This window comes from Notamacropus eugenii, chromosome 5 (genome assembly GCF_028372415.1).
Source record: "Notamacropus eugenii isolate mMacEug1 chromosome 5, mMacEug1.pri_v2, whole genome shotgun sequence".
NCBI lineage: Eukaryota > Metazoa > Chordata > Mammalia > Diprotodontia > Macropodidae > Notamacropus > Notamacropus eugenii.
Window position 1 is genome coordinate 69,592,242 of NC_092876.1, and position 19,951 is coordinate 69,612,192.

General features: G+C 43.2%; 1 protein-coding gene across 8 annotated transcripts in view; it reads left to right on the forward strand.

Annotated features, from left to right (window-relative positions):
• Nucleotides 1-18,018, forward strand: part of PHACTR4 (phosphatase and actin regulator 4) — a 126,406-nt gene extending 108,388 nt beyond the window's left edge. For all 8 annotated transcript variants that reach the window (XM_072609576.1, XM_072609570.1, XM_072609571.1 and 5 more), the window contains 8 exons: nt 86-677; nt 3,152-3,348; nt 4,764-4,917; nt 6,558-6,613; nt 8,827-8,888; nt 10,736-10,873; nt 12,009-12,085; nt 15,785-18,018. In XM_072609576.1, the coding sequence (XP_072465677.1) occupies nt 86-677; nt 3,152-3,348; nt 4,764-4,917; nt 6,558-6,613; nt 8,827-8,888; nt 10,736-10,873; nt 12,009-12,085; nt 15,785-15,800 (1,292 nt within the window). In that variant the 3' untranslated portion in view covers nt 15,801-18,018. The remainder of the gene's footprint in view (nt 1-85; nt 678-3,151; nt 3,349-4,763; nt 4,918-6,557; nt 6,614-8,826; nt 8,889-10,735; nt 10,874-12,008; nt 12,086-15,784) is intronic.
• The last annotated feature ends 1,933 nt before the right edge of the window (nt 18,019-19,951 follow it).

Below are 19,951 nucleotides of genomic sequence, written 5' to 3' on the forward strand. Positions count from 1 at the left end.
TGCAGTAGTTAGGCTCATTGCCTATTCTGATTATATCCATCTCTAAATTCCAAGTTAAATTAAGGTGTTTCTATTCCCTTTACAGCTGAACTTTCACAAGCAATCAACAGTGGCACATTGCTGGCAAAGCCATCCCCACCTTTACCACCCAAGAGAGGGATTCCGCCTCCTCTGATGCCTCCCTTGGAGTCTGCTGCCACCGCAACAAAATCTTCAAGTGGTCAGAGGGAGAGGACCAATTCCTCTGCTTCCAATTCAGTCCAAATGATCCCACCTCCCTCCCCTTCTCCCCCTCTGCCTACTCATATACCTCCTGAACCCCCATGTTCTCCTCCATTGCCTCCTAAGACTCTTCAAATTGTGCCAGAAATTGAGCACCCACCCTCCCTAGAACTCCCCGCTGAAGTCCCAACGCTGGAAGATCAGGCCTTAGAAGTGCCCAAGAGGACACCTGAGCAGAGCTTTGGAGAGTCCTTCTTACCCTCTCGGCTGCCCCCACTTCCACTGCACATCCGCATCCAGCAAGCCTTGACCTCCCCTCTGCCCATCACTCCCCCATTGGAGGAGTCTCAGAGAGCTCATTCCTTGCTATTTGAGAACAGCAAAGGCTTTTCTGAAGACAGTGGTACTCTGGGTCGGACCAGGTCGCTTCCTATCACTATTGAAATGCTTAAAGTGTGAGTGCCATTTAAGTCTTTCATAATATCTACACCTCTCCCCTTCAAGATAGCATTGAAGGGAGAATTATAATAATGTACGTGAATGTTTTGATGTTTAGAAAAATTAGTTTGGAAAGAATTTTCTCTTCGGTCAGGCTTGTGATTTTGTCTCTTAGGCATCACCCATTAAGGTAACACCTACTCTTCAACTTAGAATCTTAATCATTCTTTCTGCTTTTGGAGGTAGTAGGGGTTAAGTGACTTGCCCAGGGTCACACAGCTAGTAAGTGTCTCAGGTCCTCTAGACTTCAAGGCCAGTGCACTATCCATTGTGCCACCCAGCTGCCTCAGAGCAGGCAGTTGTAATGCTTCCTGTGTCATGGCCCCTTTAGCCCCATGATCTGAGGAAACATCAGAATAACATGTTTAAATGCATACAATAAAATGCAGGGGTTTATAGAAGAAGCCAATTGTGTTGACATAGTCACCAAAATATTTTTAGAAAAGGTCTGCACCCTTCATTAAGGACTCTTGTTTTAGAGAGTTATTTGGGCTGTTCACAGTGAGATGACTTGCCCTCAGAAACCCAGTCAGTGTCTTACTTGGAGATTAAACTTCACCTGGTTCTCTCCGACTCTGAGTCTCTCTCTCCAGCTACTATACATGTCCTTGCTGTTCCTTACAAAAAAGTCTATTTGAAGATCATTTTAAAATGAATTTTCCTATGTATTTTTAAAGTAGACATTTTTTTCTCCTCACATCACTCGAATTTAAAAATATGAAAAACAAAACCCTTGGAATAAATATGTATGCATAGTCAAAGCAAATTCCTGTATTGACGGTGCTCAAAATGTCTCTGATCTTTATGTGTAGAATTTTGAAATAGAAAAGTTTATGTTAATAGATGAGTGTTTCTTGGTTCCAACAAGGAAGGATGTTCTAATAAGGCCCTACAGTCATCCTTTCCTTGGTGGAGGTTTTTAGTTTGGCCCAAAAGTTGCAAGCCCCTCTGCAAGTACAAAGTCAACCCAGTCATTAATTAGGAAAGGTTTTGGTTTCCAGCCTTCTCCAAGCAAAGCTGTGCCTCTTGCTTCCTCCTCCCAGCATTAAAAAGTGTGTTCAAGCCAATATTTGTTCTTGCATGATTTACCCGTTTCTCACAAATGCTGAGAACAGTTCTGACTGTGGATTCACATCATTTGGTGCCCTTGAAGACTGTAGTTTGCTGACATCTAGAGAGCGTTCTCAAGGATACGGAGACGTTCATCTGCACCATTCAAAAACTTTTTTGCTTCAGCTGTATCATTTGCACTCACAAGTATTCGAGTCAGGCCCTCCACAGTAGGCAGAGGCAGTTTGGGAACTTGGAAGAAACTGTGAATAATGCTTTTGTAAACGTAATATTTTATTTTTTCCCAGTTACATGAAAAACAATTTTTAATATTTTGAATTCCAAATTCTCTCCTTCCCCCCTGTCCTTGAGAAGGCAAGCAATTTTATATGCTTTTGTATATACTTTTTACATGTGTAGTCATGTTGTAAATTTACAAACCTAAAAAAGAAAAACCAGGAAAAATAAAGTAAAAAGAGGATGTTTCAGTCTGCATTCAGACTCCATCAGTTCTTTCTCTCAAGGTGGAATAGCATTTTTCATCACAAGTCCTTTGGAATTGTCCTGGATCACAGTTGTGCAGAGAATTAGCTATTGATTAGCTAGTCACTCCCAACTGATCCTTGTATAATATTGCTGTTACTGTGTGCAGTGTTCTCCTGGTTCTGCTTATTTCATTTTGCATCAATTCATAGAAGTCCAGTTCATAGAAGGTTTTTCTGAAAGTATCCTACTTGCCATTTCACTATATTCCATCACAGTCATGTGTCACAGCTTGTTCAGCAGTTCCCCAATTAATGGACATCCCTTCAATTTTCAGTTCTTTGCCACCACGAAAAGAGCTGTTACAAATATTTTTGTGCATGTAGGTCCTTTTCCCTTTTTTTTTTGTAATCTTTTTGAGATACAGACCTAGTAGTGATATTCCCAGGCCAAAGGGTATATAATAGAATGACTTTATAGTCCTTTGGGCATGGTTCCATATGGCTCTCCCCAGTTGTTGGATCAGTGCACAACTCTACCAGCAGCACATGAGTATGTGAATAATGTTAAATCTGCAGTGTAGGAGAGAAAAAGTTGATTTTTCATCTCATTGCCCTCTCTTCTTCCTTAGACATGATCAGCATTTTGCTCTATTACAGTCTTAGAAACCAGAACAATCTCATATGTCACTATAGTGAATTGTAGAGATCATGATAGTCTGGGGCAAAGAGAAGCCTAGGTAGGAGTTTCTCAGAAAAACTGTTATAGGTGATTGAGGAAATTAGCATTTGATGCTAATGAGCATTTGTTAGGGCCTATTTCTCAGTTTTCAGAATTTTTCTCTGATATATAATCAGTTAACTTGTTCTAGAAAAGAATAATTATGCTAATTTGTTAGTCCAGACGATGAAGAAGAAGAGGAAGATGATCAGCCTTGTCCATCAGCCTACGTTGGTGATGTGGCATCTGCCACAGTCATTCCTAAACTCATACCACAGAGTGTGCAGGAGGAAGAAGAAGAAAAGGAGAGTGACTCTGATTCTGAGGGCCCCATTTTGTACAAAGATGAAGAAGATGAAGATGAAAGCCAACACAGTAAGAAAGGGGAGAATTTGTTTAGAGAGGGGATAGATGGTGTTTTTCTCATCAGTCACACTGACTATGGTCTCAGTAGCGACAGTAAAGCACTCGAACTCTTCTCACGTGATCCTTAATGTATCTCCCCTTGCTGGCATGTTGAAGGAGGTCAGCTGGACTTAGAGTTTGTACTTATGTGGTACTGTTGTTGGGTGTTTGTATGGGACTTTGGCAAGGCTGATGGTTAGAAGAAAAGCTGAAATGTAGATTTCCTGTGACACATGAGGCAGAATGACAGAAGCATCAAGAGCAGCAAAGCCTCTGCTCACGTTCTCCTTCTAGCCCTGAACTCGACATTTAGTCCTGGGCAGGTGCTTGGCCTCTCCATACGCTCAGTTGCAAAGCAGTTGCTGACCTCCTTTAAGAAAGGGAGTTTCCAACATCAATAAAGTGAAAACCGTGATCTGTCTCCCACAGTGATCCTTGTCCCAGGTGGTACTTGCTTCTGTTTCATTACATCACCATTCCTGCAGGAGCCAAAAAGCATGCATAAATAATTGGATAATATACCATAGCTTAATTTTTAAAAAGAGAGCAGGGTTGGAGAGTAGCTCTGGCCAAAAAACAAAAAAGATAGGGGCAAATTGACATGAAAGAGCATCTTCCAAGCAAGTCTCTGGGCCTTGGAAATGATCAGCTCTTCCCATCTGGGTGGAGGCATCTCCATTTTTCCTGGCTGAGCAATAAGGGATGCTCTAATGTCTTCCATTTACCCCTGTTTGAGAAGAGTTATTTTCCTGAAGTTTTTCTATAAGCAAGTTCTTTTCCCCCTCCTTTGTCTCTCTCCCTGTTTCTGGTTATTTTGTAAATATCTAATCTAGACCTTGGAACTCCTCATATTGGAAATAATTTTCTGTAAGGTTCATTTATTCTACTAGGCTTGTCCATTACAGGAATATGATAAGATTTTTCACCTTTATCTCCAACTCAAATGAATTTTTAAATGCCACTCCCAATATCTGCTCCATTTCTAGTCATCCCAGAGTGCTTGGGTGGGGATGTACCAGGACTTTTCACAGCATGGAATTGAGTAACAGAAAGAAGTCCAATGTAAGGGGTTTCCCAGCAACTGTGTTACCTGTTTTAGATTGGGCTCTCCTCACTCAAGGAGAGAGAAAGGGAAGAATGGGAAGATTTGGGGGGCCTGATCCTCTCAGTATCTTCTTAAAGTTTTTTTGGCTCCTGTGTGCCCATGCGAACAAAGTGATGGCTTCTCGTTGTGCCTTTGTGTTCCTGACTGAAGCCCCACGTCTGCATGCCTTTTGGTTGTAGAGAAAGTTGGCAGGGTAGGGGTCCTCTTTGTGTGCCTCATTCCAAATGAAATACTGGCTTTCACCCTAACCATACTTTTCTGTTCCCTCCATATTCTCCAGGTGCTCTGGCTAACAAAGTGAAAAGGAAAGATACTCTGGCCATGAAGATAAATAGCAAACCTAGTGAACCAGACCTGGACCTGAACTCTTGGCCTCGAAAGAGCAAAGAGGAGTGGAATGAAATCCGACATCAGATTGGGAATACATTGATTAGGTAGGAAATAGATGAGATTCCTCTTGTCTTCCTGTCCTGCTCTTCCATTTCTGCTGACCTCCAGTCTCTCATCTCCAGCTGCCTTCCAGACATCTTGAACTGGATGACCAGTAGGCATCTTAAACTCAATATGTCTCAGTCAGAATTCATTGTCTTTTCCCCTAAACCCTCCCTCCCTCCTGCCTTCCCAGCCCGGGAGTCCTCCTGGATTCCTCATTAGCTCACTCTCCTCGTCTCTTCTTTCTTCTCCCACCTCTCATGTCCAGGTTGTTGCCAATGCCTGCCTATTGAGTCCACCTTGGCAACATCTCTCAAATATTCCTTCTTAATGGTGAAGTGCTTTGAATTTCAAACAGAAGAGTTTGTATCGGATTCTATAGGCAGGCCCCGAATCTGGCTAAACAGAGGAATGGTATGGGTGGGTGTGTGTGTGGGTGTGTGTGTGTGTGTGTGTGTAAGAGAGAGAGTGAGAGACCGATTTGTTTCAGTCATAAGTCTGGCAGAAGCAGTCTTTTGAAAATTCATTTATATACTAATTTCAAACATTTCTAATGCGCAGAAATGTCTATGATTACATAGTCCATCCCCCACCCTACTCCTTTGCTCTTGGACAACTCTAATACAAGAGAATTTGAAGTAAAGTTAGTATGGGTTTTAAACAAGTAAAAAGTCATCGTGTGGTACAGTTTTACTTTAGCGTTTACTCCGTCTTATTGAGCAAAAGCCACTTAATCTACTTCCAAAAGTACTTAATTCCTCTGCCACACTCTGAAAGATGCAAAAGGATTCCCTCTGATCTGTATCCTGATCCCTTCAGGGGAGGGAAAGCTAGTACTGCCCTTAGGGAGATCCTTGCTTCCTTCTGGGAATGGGGAAGCCCATGATTTTCATTAGTCCAGAGGTGTTTCTGGTCCTAAATTTATCACCTTTAATCCATACTCCAGAGTTTTACCTTTGGTTCTTGACCTTTTTCACACTTTATAAAGGGAAAAATCAGGAAAGAGACTTTAGACTTGAGAAATGTTTACTATTTTTTTTTGTTCAACTAAAAAGGTTTTTCATATGTTTGCCCAACTGTGAAACACCCATGTGGAGTTGTCATTTAGACATATGTGGGACTGGATGGAGTTCGATAGATAAAGGAGGATCAAGTATGTAGATTTAGGCATTATATCTGCAAATATGCTAGTTGACTCCATGGGAGCTGATGATCTTTATCCAAGAATATAGAGAAAGAACGAGAGATCCCAACACAAAGCCTTCGGCAGAGGAGACCCAGATGCTGAGCTTGCAGAAAAGGACCATGAGACAGTAGAATCAGGATGGCCCATAGACTTAGCAGGAAGGCAGTCACCCTTGGGAACCTTGCAAAGAGACATTAAGACCTTACCCTTACCCTTCGTGGTCCTATTGCAAAGACCTTGCTGCCTGAACCTTGGTGTTCTTATCGAAGTCCCCCAACATTAAAAGGCCTTATTGTCAACAACAGCTGAAAAACTTGGATGAAAGCTGCTGTACAGTACATTTAAGGTGCCTTTATCTGACCATCCCATTTTCATGGATGGAATGTGCTGCTTTCTCCCTGATTCTGTTGTGTTATCAGTGATAGAAAAGCCTTAATGCCTCCTTTGTCCTTCTAGGCGGCTGAGTCAGAGACCAACGGCAGAAGAACTGGAACAGAGGAACATCCTCCAGCGTGAGTGACAGCTTTCACTGTAACTAAACTGTGCTGGGGTGTTTGGGGGGGTTTTGTACTTTGTATGTTTTGCTTCAATTGTGACTAAGTTTCATTACACAGAAGCAAAATTAAGAACAAAGAGGAGGGAAATGTTTACTTGCCACCTTGGGAAATATTCCTATGAAGTGTTGTTTCCCTTAAGAATTGGGACACCTGGAGTAGGACCCCAGCAAAGTACCTGAAACTCTCTATCCCTTTATCTTTTCATCTGTGCAGTAGTGTAACATTGGACCTAACTAGGTCCCAAGGCTGGTACAAAGAAAGTTCTTTGTTCAACTTGAAGCATCCCAGAATGATGGAGGTGGTGATCATCACAGTAGCTAATGTTTCTGTGGTGCTTGAAGAGTTACAAAACACTTTAGATACAATGGAATCATTTTTTGTTTAAATCCATGGAACCTGTCACCTAGATGACTTTGTATGTTAGGATACTTTTCAGAAAGTTACTATTTTAGTACCTATCTTAAGTACTGGGAGAATCTATGAGATTCCCCTTGTGTGTTTTCTTTGCAAATGTAGCAACAAGGATTTGAACTGAAGTTGAAGTCCCTGTGAGAGTTTTGTTGAGTTACCTTTGTTTTGAGGGAGAGTGTGCTAGGGGGTGTTGAGACAGAGGTGTTTGTGGGCAAAAACACAAAGCAGCAGGCCCTGAGCTCCCCCAGGTGGCCGTATCTCTGCTCCCTTTTGCTCCCCAGAATTTCTCAAAGCTTTATACTCCATTCAGAAACAGGGCTTTGTCTCCTGTCTATTTGGCGTGTTCTCTGAGTTTGTGGTAGGCTGGCGTTAGAAAGCAGGCCAGGGTATCCCCAAGAGACTTTATGTTCGTGCTTCGCTGGAATGATGGTGTTACTTACATGTGACACATTGTGGTTCACAAAGCGCTTTCACGTCTGCTATCTCTTTTTAGATCCCACAGGAAACCTGAAAGGCAGTTAGGATAGCTGTTTCATCCTCATTTATATACATGATCAGACATGTTTACAACATTTGCAGACACACGTACATATGCACATACGTATATATCTTGCTTTGTTGTTTGAAACATGCCTTAGAAGTGTTAGCTCATTTTAGCTTATCAACAACCCCGGAAGGAGATCAGGCAACAGATCTTTTTAACTGGCTGCTATGTGTCAGGTACTGTTCTTATTCAAAGAAGGTTGAAAGACCATCCCTGCCATCAAGGAGCACCCAGTCAGTTTAATGACAGAGACAGACCAGCTCTGTGCAGAGTAAAGTGGAGATAGTCATCGGAAACTAAGCCCAAGAATTACGGGGCACCCAGAAAGACTCCTTGCAGAAGATTGGATTTAGAAGTTAAGAGGAACAGATGATGAGAAATAGCTTTCCAAGCATGGTGGAAAGCCCAAGAAAATGCTTGGAGTCTGGAGGTATCGAGTGTTTTTGGAGGAAGAGTAGTGAAGTCTGTGTCACTGAACTCAGAGTAGGTGGGGCCATGGGGCACAAGGAGACTGGAAAACTTGGAAAGGTCTTGTTTCTGGGGGGTTTATATTTGATCCGGGAAGTGATCAGGAGCTTCTAGAGTTTATGAAATTGGACAGGGTGGGTGCAGTTTGCCACTCAGTCTTATCCTTTAGGAAGATCAGTTTGGCTTTTGAGTGGAGGATGGGCCAGAGTGGACAGAGACTTGTAGCAGACACCGACCAGCAGGCTACTGCATTACATCAAGTGTGAGGTGATAAGGGCTTGTTCCACAGTAGAGACTGTGTCAGTGGCAAAAGGGGGCGTGTAGAAAAGATGTTGTGAAGGGAGAATCAGAAGACTGTGCATCATCTGATTGTGATCCCTGTTTTACAGATGAGAAAACTGAAGTATAGAAAGGACAAATAACTTACATAGGGTCACATTCCTGCTAATAGGCAGATTTAGAACTCCACGTTGAAGATTATTTTTACTATAGTATGCAGCTATTATTTGAGTGTAAGAAGATCTGAGACGTTCTTCATGTGATCTTAAACCCCATTCATGTACTTGGTAAACTTTAAAGCATGGGAACCCAATTTCTGACCACAGGGGACTCATTTTTTACAAGTGTACTCTATGTGAATTTTTGGTGCCAATTAAAAAACATTTAGTATGATAACTGGGGATTAATGTTTTCTGCAAATTGAATTTTTAAAAATTAATATTATTATTTCCCATCCTGATTGCAGCCAAAAATGAAGCTGACCGGCAAGCAGAAAAACGAGAAATCAAACGTCGACTCACCAGGAAGGTACAACAATGCAGCTCCTGTGCATTTTAGCTCTTGGTTGTATCCTGCCGTACAAGAGTGCTATATAGATAAGAACTGATTAGCTGCTTTTCTACCTGACAGAGAGGGAGTATCTTGGGAAATGATTGTGCTGCAATAACAATTGTATTTTTAGGTTGAAAAAGGTGTAACTGATTTGCTTTGCTGAACTGGATTTTTTTGGAGGAGTTTTGCTTCAGATCTTTCCTCCATAAGAAGGTTCATTGGGTAGAGAAGTGGATTATCAGAAATGAATGTGATATAAATACCAAAAACATCAATGGACCTAAATTTTAAAAGTACAGTTAGACAGTAATTTGTGTGAAAATTGAATTTCAGTGGCCCTTGTTCTCACCAAGTCCCCAGGGGACTGGCATACCATCTCAAGGCTCGTTTATTCTCAGAGCACCTAAACAAGGCAGGTGATGGCCTGCTGCCTTACCATGGGAGGGCGTCTGAAGGAACATCAGGCCCAGTTCTGGGCACCTGTCTCAGGGAGAGCTTTGATAAGTTAGCTGGGTGTCCAAGGATGGTGACCAGATGTCTAAGACAGATAGAGCTACATCCTATGAGGATCTGTGTTGTGAAGAGAGGTCTTAGGACATGCCTCCTGGCCATCCTTAAGGGTGTGAAGGCTTGTCATATACAAGAAAGCTTCAACTTGTTTTGCTTGGCTCCAAAAGAAGCATCTTAGAATCATGGGTCTAGTGGACAAAATCAGGAAGGCCTGGGTTCAGAACCTTCCTTGGACACTTGCTAGGGCTGTGGGGCCCTGACAAGGCCCTTAACTGCTCTGGGCCCCAGTTTCTTCATCTGTGAGATCAAGGGTCTAGAGCTGATATCCTCTGAGGTCCCTTCCAGCTCTGAATCTGTGAGCCTATAAATTAGAGAGACAGAGTTTGGAAATCCAAAAAAGAGTGGAATACTTGATGAGGTCATTTGTTCAGCATCAGCGGAAGCCAAATCAGCCCACGTTGGGTCCGTGAGAGAGCAGGGTCGTGTTTGGCTCTGCTCTGTACTGGCTGACCACAGAGCTGCTTTCCCATACCATTTCTATTATTCACAGCAATTCAGAGGAGAAAGACTGTGGCTCTTCCTCCTAGGGAATCTTACATATGCCGAGCACCTGTCTGCTCTGTGTCTTAAACTGCTGTCGTTTTAAAATCAGTGAGAGAGGAAGACAGCAGGAAATATTGGGGAAAGGACAGTGTGCTCCAGTTGTGGAGAGACATTCTTCAGGGTTGGAATGGTCTCAGCTGATGATGGCTGCAGGTTGTAAGACACTCTGAAGGGGTCAAAAGTTTTAAGTTTACAAAGCCCTGTACTAGATGACCCTAGACTGGGTTGGGGAACCTGCTGCCTGAATTTGTTCTGTGATGTTTGGATTCCATCGAAGGGCTGCACTTGAGGACCTAGAGGGCCACATGTGGCCTTGAGGCCACAGGTTCCCCACCCCTGCCCTAGACACTTCAGGAAGCATAGAAGAGATCAAGCCTTCTCTTTTCCCCATTTCCCCAAGCAGTTGTGAAACAGATGGACCAACTTAGATAGAAGAATGAATAGAAACACTTCGTTTGGTGCTTGGTGGAGAGCAGTTAACCCAGATGTGCTGTGACCTTCACATGTATAATCACCTTTTGTTTAAAATAAACTCTTTATAAACACAGGAAACATTGCTGTTTATTTCTGGGTAGTCTACTCTCTTTATATAGGTGTGTGTATAGTTGTAGTCTTTTGAAATATATAAATACATAGTCAGCTCTTAATCGGTGCTTGGTACCTAATATCTAGTGTTAAAATGAGGCTAATACACTCTTTTCTTCTTTCAGCTTAGTCAGAGGCCTACAGTCGCTGAACTCTTAGCCAGGAAAATCCTGAGATTTAATGAGTATGTCGAGGTAACTGATGCTCAGGACTATGACCGACGAGCTGACAAACCCTGGACAAAGTTAACCCCTGCTGACAAGGTAGTTGGAAAACCTTTTACTTTTTGCCCAGTGGTTAAAGTTACCAGCCTGGAGTCAGGAATACGCATCTTCCTGAGTTCAAATCTAGCCTCAGACACTTCTTAGCTGTGTGACCCTGGGCACCTCACCCTGTTTGCCTCAGTTTCCTCATCTGTAAAATGAACTAAAGACAGAAAAGGCAAAACAGTCCAGTGTCTCTGCCAAGAAGCCCCAAGTGGGGTTACAGGGAGTCAGACACAAGTGAAAAATCTAAAGCATAACACCAGATGTACTCACTGGAAGAATTGTCCATAGAACAGAAGACATTTCCTTCTCTTGGGATTATGTACTCTTTGTCCAGGTTCACTTGCTGTATGACCTTGGCCAAGGCCTGATCATTTTTCTTTTGTCAAATTTGGGGCTGACTATAGAGGACTCAGTGGCCATTGTTCCTAATTCCATGACTTCTTCTTCCATGTGTGTATTGTAGTTTCTTTCTATGAAAACCTCTCCTTGGACCAGCTCCTCTGCCATCACCTCCATAAAACGTACCTGATTCCCTAAGGGAAAGCATCTTCTCTCCCTCTGCTCTCTAATTTTCCTTGCACTTAGTCTGGTTCTCTTCTTTGCCCAATGACACTTATTTGTGTTTACCACAGGATATCACCTCTCATAGATTCCAAGTTCTCTAAAGTCAGGGACTACTTCATTTTTTCTCTCTTTATACCCAACACCTAGTACAGTGCCTTAATAATTGATTACAGTCACATAGTATTGGCAGAGTGTTTTATACATACTTTCTTATTTGTTTTTCAGCCTCATGAAATAGATTCAGTTATTATCCTTATTTTACAGATGATGAAACAGAGAAAGTAATTGACTTGTGCAGTCACATAGCCAATAAGTATCTCAATTGAGATTGAGTTCCTGATTCCAAGTCCAGTACTCCACCCACTACCCCATACTTTGTGTTTACAACTGTTTCATAAATGGTTGTAGAATTGGGCATTTTTATCAGCCATGCTGAATTGTAAATGTGCAAAGCTCTTTTTCTCCATTTCACTGATAGATCTATTCTATCACCTTGACTCTGGCCAAGACTATGATTGTGGCTAGGAGAAAAGCAACTAAAAACCTCTTTCTGTCTTCTCTGCAGGCTGCCATTCGAAAAGAACTTAATGAGTTTAAAAGTTCAGAGATGGAAGTTCATGAAGACAGCAAACATTTTACACGGTAAGAGACAAAGAATCCCCTTTAGCCATTCAAGACAATAAAGTAAGAAAGAATCATTTAAAAATTTGGGGAATCCTAAAACAGCCAGAATGGCCATCGTTTAGTAAATTTTTAGCACCTGCTGCATAACCGGCACAGTCCTAAGCTCTGGGATACAAATGTAATTTAAAAAAAAAGACAGTCCCTGACTTGAAGGAGCTTATAATCTATTAGGAGTCAGCCAATCACCAAAGGAAGCTTTGGACAGAGGTGGACCGGGCCAGGGCATGATGTAGAAGTCCAGATACAGCTGGGGAGGAAAGGTGTGCTGAGCCCCCTCTTTAAATAGAGGCCCTGGACCCCACCCACGGCCCTGAACTCCAATCCGAGGGACACGGGGGACCTGTGGTATGTGAGGACCAGGCCAGTTCAATCTTGCTTTATAATGAGATTTCCCAATCATGACAGGAAAACTCAGTGAGTCTAGAAAACCCCAGTATTAGAGGTCTCGTTGTCCCAGCTGGATTAGAAGTGAAGAAACATTACCTTCCTGCTCTAGAGCTGTTTCCTCATCACTAACCACCTAGGTGAGGAAATCAATCTAGATCTCATCTGAGGTTCATTCCGGAGCCAACTGTGTGTGCTATGAGAGTTTCAGTGTAGTTGGCCTTTCTCACCTCCAGCTTTCCAGCTGGCTGCTCATGGCTATTCCTTTTCTCCTGTGTTGGGACCTAGTGCCCCAGGCCAGGTGGAAGAGGAGTAGGTCTATTCGCTGCCCTCCATTCTGACATCCAGGTAGTCTCCTTACCTCTTCCAAATCCTTATTGCTATTGTTGCCCCCCCCCCCCCGTGTCAGTTTCCCTTCTTTCCGTACCTGGCTCCTAGTCTTCTCCACCTCACACACACCTGGGGACTTCACTGTATATATTGCCCTCCTCCCCAACACCCTGGGCCTTCAAACTCTCATGACCTCCATCTTCAGTTCACCTCAGCCACACATAGGAATGTTCATGCCCTTGCTCTGGCCTTCGCTTAAATGTTCCATATGTTGGAAGGAATTCTGAAATTCCTTTCTCCCACCCCAAGCTCCTGTTGTCTTATTATTATAAATGTTGGTCAGTTCAGTCCTACCCTAATCACTACCCTTTAATCTCTTGACCCATTTTGCACCTTGCCAGACTGAATTCACTTACAAATGATGTTACCCAGTTGCTCTAAGTCTTCTCCTCTCTTTTCAAACTTCCTGTGATACCTTCCCTTCACCCCTGCTCCCTCCTACTTCACTCAGAAAATAGGGGTCATCTATAATGCACCCCCATTCTACACGCCCGACCTCCTCTCCCAGCCCTTATGGCAGCCTTCTATCCTTCATCATTATTGCTCTTTAGCTTCTGGTCATTCCTTGTTCCTCTCCTCTTTCTCTACAAGCTTGCCAAGGCCTCCCCCTTTCTAAAAAAGGGGATGTTGTCCTGTGTCTGTCTCTGCTCTTTTTCACAGTCAGGCTCGTAGAAGGAAGGGTCACTATTTGTGGCTTCCATTTCCCCAGCTCTCATTCTCTTTGGTCCCTTATGTTTGGTTTTGAACTCTTTCCCTTTCCTGAAACTGCTCTCTGTGAGACTGCCTGTGTTCTCCTAAGTGCCAGTAAGTCTGCTTTGTCAGACCTCATCCCACGTTATCTATGCAAGCAGCATACAACACTGCTGACCATCCTCTCCTCCCCTTTTAGCCTGTGCTTGCCTCCTTAAGGTAGAGCTGGCCCAAGTTATCCCTACGTTACTCCAGCTGCTACAAGAAGAGCAGTATTCTGCCTGCTCATTGTAACCTCTCTTTTGGTCTAATGTCCCCAAAAGCCTTGTCCAGGGGCTTTCATCTCTTCTCTCTTCCTTGGTGTGCGCGTGTTGCAGCCTCAGTTTCCTAAAGTCATCTTATACTCAACATGTCCAAAATGGAATTCATTTTCCCCAGAATTCATCTGGACCCAAGCTTCCTTGGGCCTGGCCACCACCATCTTTCTGATCGCTTAGTTGTACAGTCTCTTAGGATCCTATTTGAGAGCCAAGGATGGAGAGCAACAACAGTCCCTCTCCTCCCCCCATGTTTGCCATTGTTTGCCAGGTCTTTATGATTTTACTCCCATGGCATTCTTCAGAGCCCTTCGCTTCCCCCCAGTGCACCTTCTGGGCTGGTTCTCTTCTTTCCCCCAGCCAGTGTCAGGAGCTTCCTGTTTCTCCTCTCTCCAGCTCATCCTCCACCCAGCTGCCAAACAGAATTCCTAAACACAGATAGAACCATGGCATGTTCCTTTTCAGAAGCTTTTAGCTGATCCTTAGGGTCACTGAAAAGAAAACTCAGGCACCTGAGATTAAAAACCCTTCACAATATTATTTTTTCAAAACTGGCCTACTTAGCTGTTGCTTGTAAATTACATCCCATCTCTTCCTTCTGTGCTTAGCACAGAGGGTGCCCCATATCTGCCACATAGTCCTCTTTCATCCCAGGCTTCCTTCAAAGGACAGCTCTTCAGGGAGCCTTTTCGTGATTCTCCACTCCCAATTGTTAGTGCTTTCATGGTCTTCTTCCCCCCGCCCCAACTTTATTTTTCTCTGATCTCTTTATTCCTCTCGTTTCTCTTCACATCACCAACCCTCCCAGAAAGCATAGAGCCTGTGAGGTTTTGATCTTTCTGTCCCCTGTGCCTAGCAGTGTTCATTGTATACAGTAGGCTCTGATTAAATAGTTAAAATAAGCGTTCCCCGATGGGAGCTGTCCTTCTAACGCTGGTTAGCAGCAGTCATTTTGGCTATAGAAGGCATTTATAGAAAACAGTTGATTTGAAAAGGTTCAGTGAAGCTGGTCTAAAAAAACCTATTTTTCATATCTATCAAAATTGTGACAGAGCAGCCCCAAAATCTAATGGGATCTTTTTTTTTTATGGTTTTTTTGTTTGTTTGTTTGTTTTTGGAGGGGGAAATGCAAGGCAATTGAGGTTAAGTGACTTGCCCGAGGTCATACAGCTAGTAAGTGTCAAGCGTCTGAGGCCGGATTTGAACTCAGGTCCTCCTGCCTCCAGGTCCCATGCTCTGTTCACTGTACCATCTAGCTGCCCCCAATGGGATCTTAAGCTGTAGTGATACAAATCTAGAACAAGGAGGGTTCTGTTTATTTGCCTCTGGGTACTCTGTTATTTTAAAATTGGAATGCGTACTGGAAAGGGGGACCAGATTGCTGAGGAGACTGGAAATCATGCTGTAGAAGAGTTAACTGAAGAATCTTCACTATTTACCCTGAAGAAAAGGAAGGGGGGGCAGGGAGGAGGGACCAAGATCTGAATGGCTTTTTCTTGAGAAAGAGGTTGCTGTTCTTTTGTCTGGCACCTGGAGGGCAGAGCTCAAGACTAATGGGTAGAAGATGGCAGAGCAGATTTCATCCTAACTGAAGGGATGAGTCATTGAAGCTGTCCATACACTAAATGGGCTGGCTTGGAAGGAGCCTGGGAACTGCTTGGTGTGGCCAGGGTAGTGCTGCTGTGGTTGGGCCTCAAGGGTTGAATGGGGGGAATTTTAAGGTCTTTCAGGAGACACTTGGGGAGAGGTTCTGTGGCCCTGGTGAAGCCACATCAGCCTGCCCACCTTAGCCTTACGTTACTACAGATGCTGGACAGGAACAGAGTGTTAGTCATGTGCACTTGTTGTAACTTGCCTTTTGTCTACCTGGTTTTAGCTTCCATCGACCATGATGCTGACTTGGGGGAAGAGTTTAAAGGCCCCCAAAACAGGGCTGCTTTCCTGCTTCAGTCTCTCGATACATGGAAGACCCTTTAGTTCTCCACATCATGTCCACAGATGGACTCTCCATAGTTCTAAGGTGGATGGCATCTCTCTGAATGTAGCATTTCACTGGAACAAATGATCGGAAGGACCCTGGGGCCAGACTGAACACTATAGATCAGTGCTTTCCTGCCTTTGTGGACTGCATCTCACACTTCAAGGAGAGCCCAAAGTTCTTGGGAGGATTTTCAGGTTGTACATTTTGCTGCCCTGTGTGGATGCGTTCTGGCACTGCTAGTGTAATGCCCTGCCCAGCAGCATCTTGGCAGAATCCCTGCAACCCAGCTGGCGAAGAGACTGGAGCTGGCAGCTCCTGCCTCATGGGAAAAAGACAAGCTGCCCCTCCTTCTTCCAACTCAGCAGTTGCCAGGACATACAGGGAAGGTCTTGTGGCCCACTACAAGGGTATGTCATTAACTAAGGCCAGTCGGAAAGCACCGTCTTATACCTCTCGTCACCCAGCAATACTCTCTTCCTCTGACTGTTGGGCCTAAAAGGATGCCCATGATCCATTGACGCTTACACTTTGACACAATCAGCCAGGTTCTTCTTTGTAAATAGTCTTGAAGATGGTGGGAACATCTGTTTTTCCTGTTGGGCTTTGGTTTATTGGTTTAATCTGAGCTGCAACACCACATTCTGAGTTGGTGAAATGGGAAATGTGTATATATTTTCTTGATGCAAAAACAAAACAAAAAACTACCCCACAGGTAGGCAGGAAACTGACACAAATAGGACTTCTGTATGATCGCTTTTGTATTTGATTGTACCAAATGATAGGCTGAATCACTACTGACCAAGAACTGTGTTCTCCTGCAGAGCCAAGCTGGATCAGTTCTGTGGGCAGGGACCCTCACTTACCACCAGCCAGAAGCACAATCATGCCCAGTGGGCTGTGTCTCACCAAATCAAGTGACAGGACTTGAGGGAAAAATAAAAAGTGGAATCATGCACTGCTGCCCTCTCTCGTTCCAAGGGCAGTCGACCTTCTCCTGCTGCATTTGCCTTTTGCGTCCTTATCACTTCTCCTCCCTTCATCTCTCCCCAGCCGCTCAAACCTCAGCTCATTTCTCTTCTAGAAATGAGAGCATATGTATGTACCTAGTGCCTAGACCCTGTTTGACATCCCAGCCCCAGCTCTGTTCCACAAAGGGGTCTCATTCTTGTTAGTCATTTTTGCTATGTCTTAATGAATGACTCAGATGTTCTTAGGTCTTTTTGAAAACCATGGAACCTCCTTTATATCTCTCATATTCATACCCATAAGAGGGGAAAAAATGAGTCCTGCTCCCACTGATGAATGTGGTTTTGTGGTTTGTTTGGTGTGGCATTTTTTTTTTTTTATTTTGCAATGTGTGCCAGTTTCCTAGATGGTTTTCTCCTCTTGTCCTCTCCAATGCCCAACTGTATTCTGCTGGAATCCCTTTCCACATCAGTATGTCAGTGTGAAGCCTACTGTGAAATTATTTGAATTTCAGGTCTCAACAAAGGGCTAAAGTGACCTTTTAAGGAAGTGTTTCTTTGGAGGGTGAGGGGTCAGTAACAGTTGTTGAGGTGTGGGTGCTGTGTCATGTCTCATGGTAAGATTTAGGGTGACAATGGGAAGGCCAATGATGTCAGCTGAAGGCAGGTGGGCCCACATGAGTACCCGCTCACATGTCTTTTCTTATCATTCTGTCTGCCTGAGGCATGTTTGAAGCCACGTCTCCAGCTGAATAAAGCCCACACCAGCATTCTCTGGGATTTGAGATGTTTGTAACTTTCCTCTCACTGCCTTTACTTTCCAATCCAAAGGTGCCAAGCTGGTACCAGGTTTGGTGTCCTGGGTTACCAGTCTGTCTTCTGTGTGCCACCAGGGAGCCCCATTAACCTTTCATCTCAGTCATGTCCTTCTGGGGGGTGGGGGGACCCAATATTTTTCAGGGTTTTTTTATACAATGAATTTTGAATTCCCTTTTCCCTATAATTATCAAAAATTCACATAATGTAAAGAAGAGATAAAGTTCTTTCTAGAAAACCTGGTATTTTAGACTTCAGAAAGCTTTCTTGATGTACAAAATCTCTTTGTAGAACAAATAATTACATTGTATATCAGTCTTATCAATAAATATTAATTATTAAAGTATAGATTTTTTTAATGTCCTGTTTTATACACAAATCCTGTGCTGTCCTTTGTTGGTCTGTGATGTTAACCTTTTATGTAATAGTTGAGCAGAGAGTTTATCCAAATTAAAACTTACATTAATAGTAATAATAATTTCTGATAAAAAAACTAACAATTATTGGTCCAAACTTGGGCCGGTGAATAAACAAGACCTTTGAAAGAGGAAGAGCTATTTGGTATACACTTACGCCAAATTTTGATGGTACTAAACCAAATTTCCACTTTAAAATATATGTATCTCACACTATACTAAGATAAGCTCCCAAAAGGTACATGATTTAGACGTAACAGGTGACCTTATAAATTAGAGGGGGTATAGATATATATAGATAGATATATATAGATATAGATATGCATAGGTGTATTACATGTGGGCAGTGTTGTATGGTTTGGGACAGAAGGACCACTACAGCAACTTACCATTTCCACATTCTCATAGAGGCAAATGAGATGCCAGGGGACCAATGCTCTCAGCCCTGAGCAGCTCAGTGGAGAATAAAGCCAACGGGAGTATATGCCTATAAGCTGCATTTCTGATTTTACAGGTCAAATTGGATGTGGAGAAAGTGCAGCCTGTACTTGGAGCCATGTAGTAGCAGTTACTCAGTGCTTAGAGTTCCAGTATGCTTTGATATATAGTATATTTTTTGATTCTCACCCTAAACCAGTGTGATAGGGTTTGCAGGTCCCTATTTTGCAGATTTGGAAACTGAGACTTTAGTGCTGTGATTTTACCAAAGATACGATAGTCCCGGAAAGCCCAGCCATTTATCTCATACTCTAGGACCCTCTCCAGAATGGAATTCCATATACATTGAGTGCCTATGTTCAAAGTACTGGGGATACAGAAGTGAAAAACGCCCATCTTTGCTCATGGTGCGTTTTTATCAGGAAGGTAGGACATGTACACAAACCACTCAGTCAACCTTTGTGATGTGTTAGGCAGCCCTTGCCCTCAAGGAACTTACTGGATGAGACAATATGCAAACGGCTATTGACAATTATTGATTACAGTGGTTGACTATAAGCGCCAGGCCTTCTTGGAAGAGCCCCAAATCTCTGAACTACTATGGAGCTAGCATGGACTCCAGGGATTTTGCCCTGGCTAACAGACTACTCTGAACAAGAGGAAACCATCCAGTCATGTCCCAATAAAAACCTCAAGTTAAACTCATCCTGAAAGATGAGGTTCAACCTATCCCTGAATCTTCGGACCCTTCCTGTCCTCTGTAAAAATTCAACGTTGTATTTATCATTTAGGAGTACCATGGCCAATTGTGTCACATCATTTCCCCAAAGACTTAGGTTTCCATGAAATTGTTAACTTAGCATGAATGGGTAATTTGTTACCTGAGGGAGGTTACAAGGCCTCATATGTCCAAACTTACTACAATACATACTGATGACTTTTTTTCCCTATCAAGGCTGTTTTCAAAATGCTTCTATTTTAGTGCATATATCACCCCATGAATTAATTGAATGAATGAACCCTAGCACCCTGAGATTACTATGGCATAATATCCTTCCAGCAAAGAGGTTTAGAGGGAAAGGAATAAGAGACATTTAAGTTTCAGTGCCCCAGCCCCGATCACATCCTGGTGTTGATGGGACTTGCACAGCTCAATGAAACTGTGCAGAATCACCCAAAATGTCCAGGTCATAGTAGAGAGTTCAAACAAAAGGCAATCCACTGGAAAAAGAAATGGCAAACCACTCCAGTATCTGCCAAGGAAATCCCACTGATAGTAACAAAATGATAGATGTCATTGAAAGAGGAGCTCCTCAGGTTGGAAGGTGTCCAGTACTCTACTGGGGAACAATGGAGGACAACTACAGGTAGCTCCAGAACTAATGAAACAGCTGGGCCAAAGCCATGCATCTGATGACAAAAGGAAG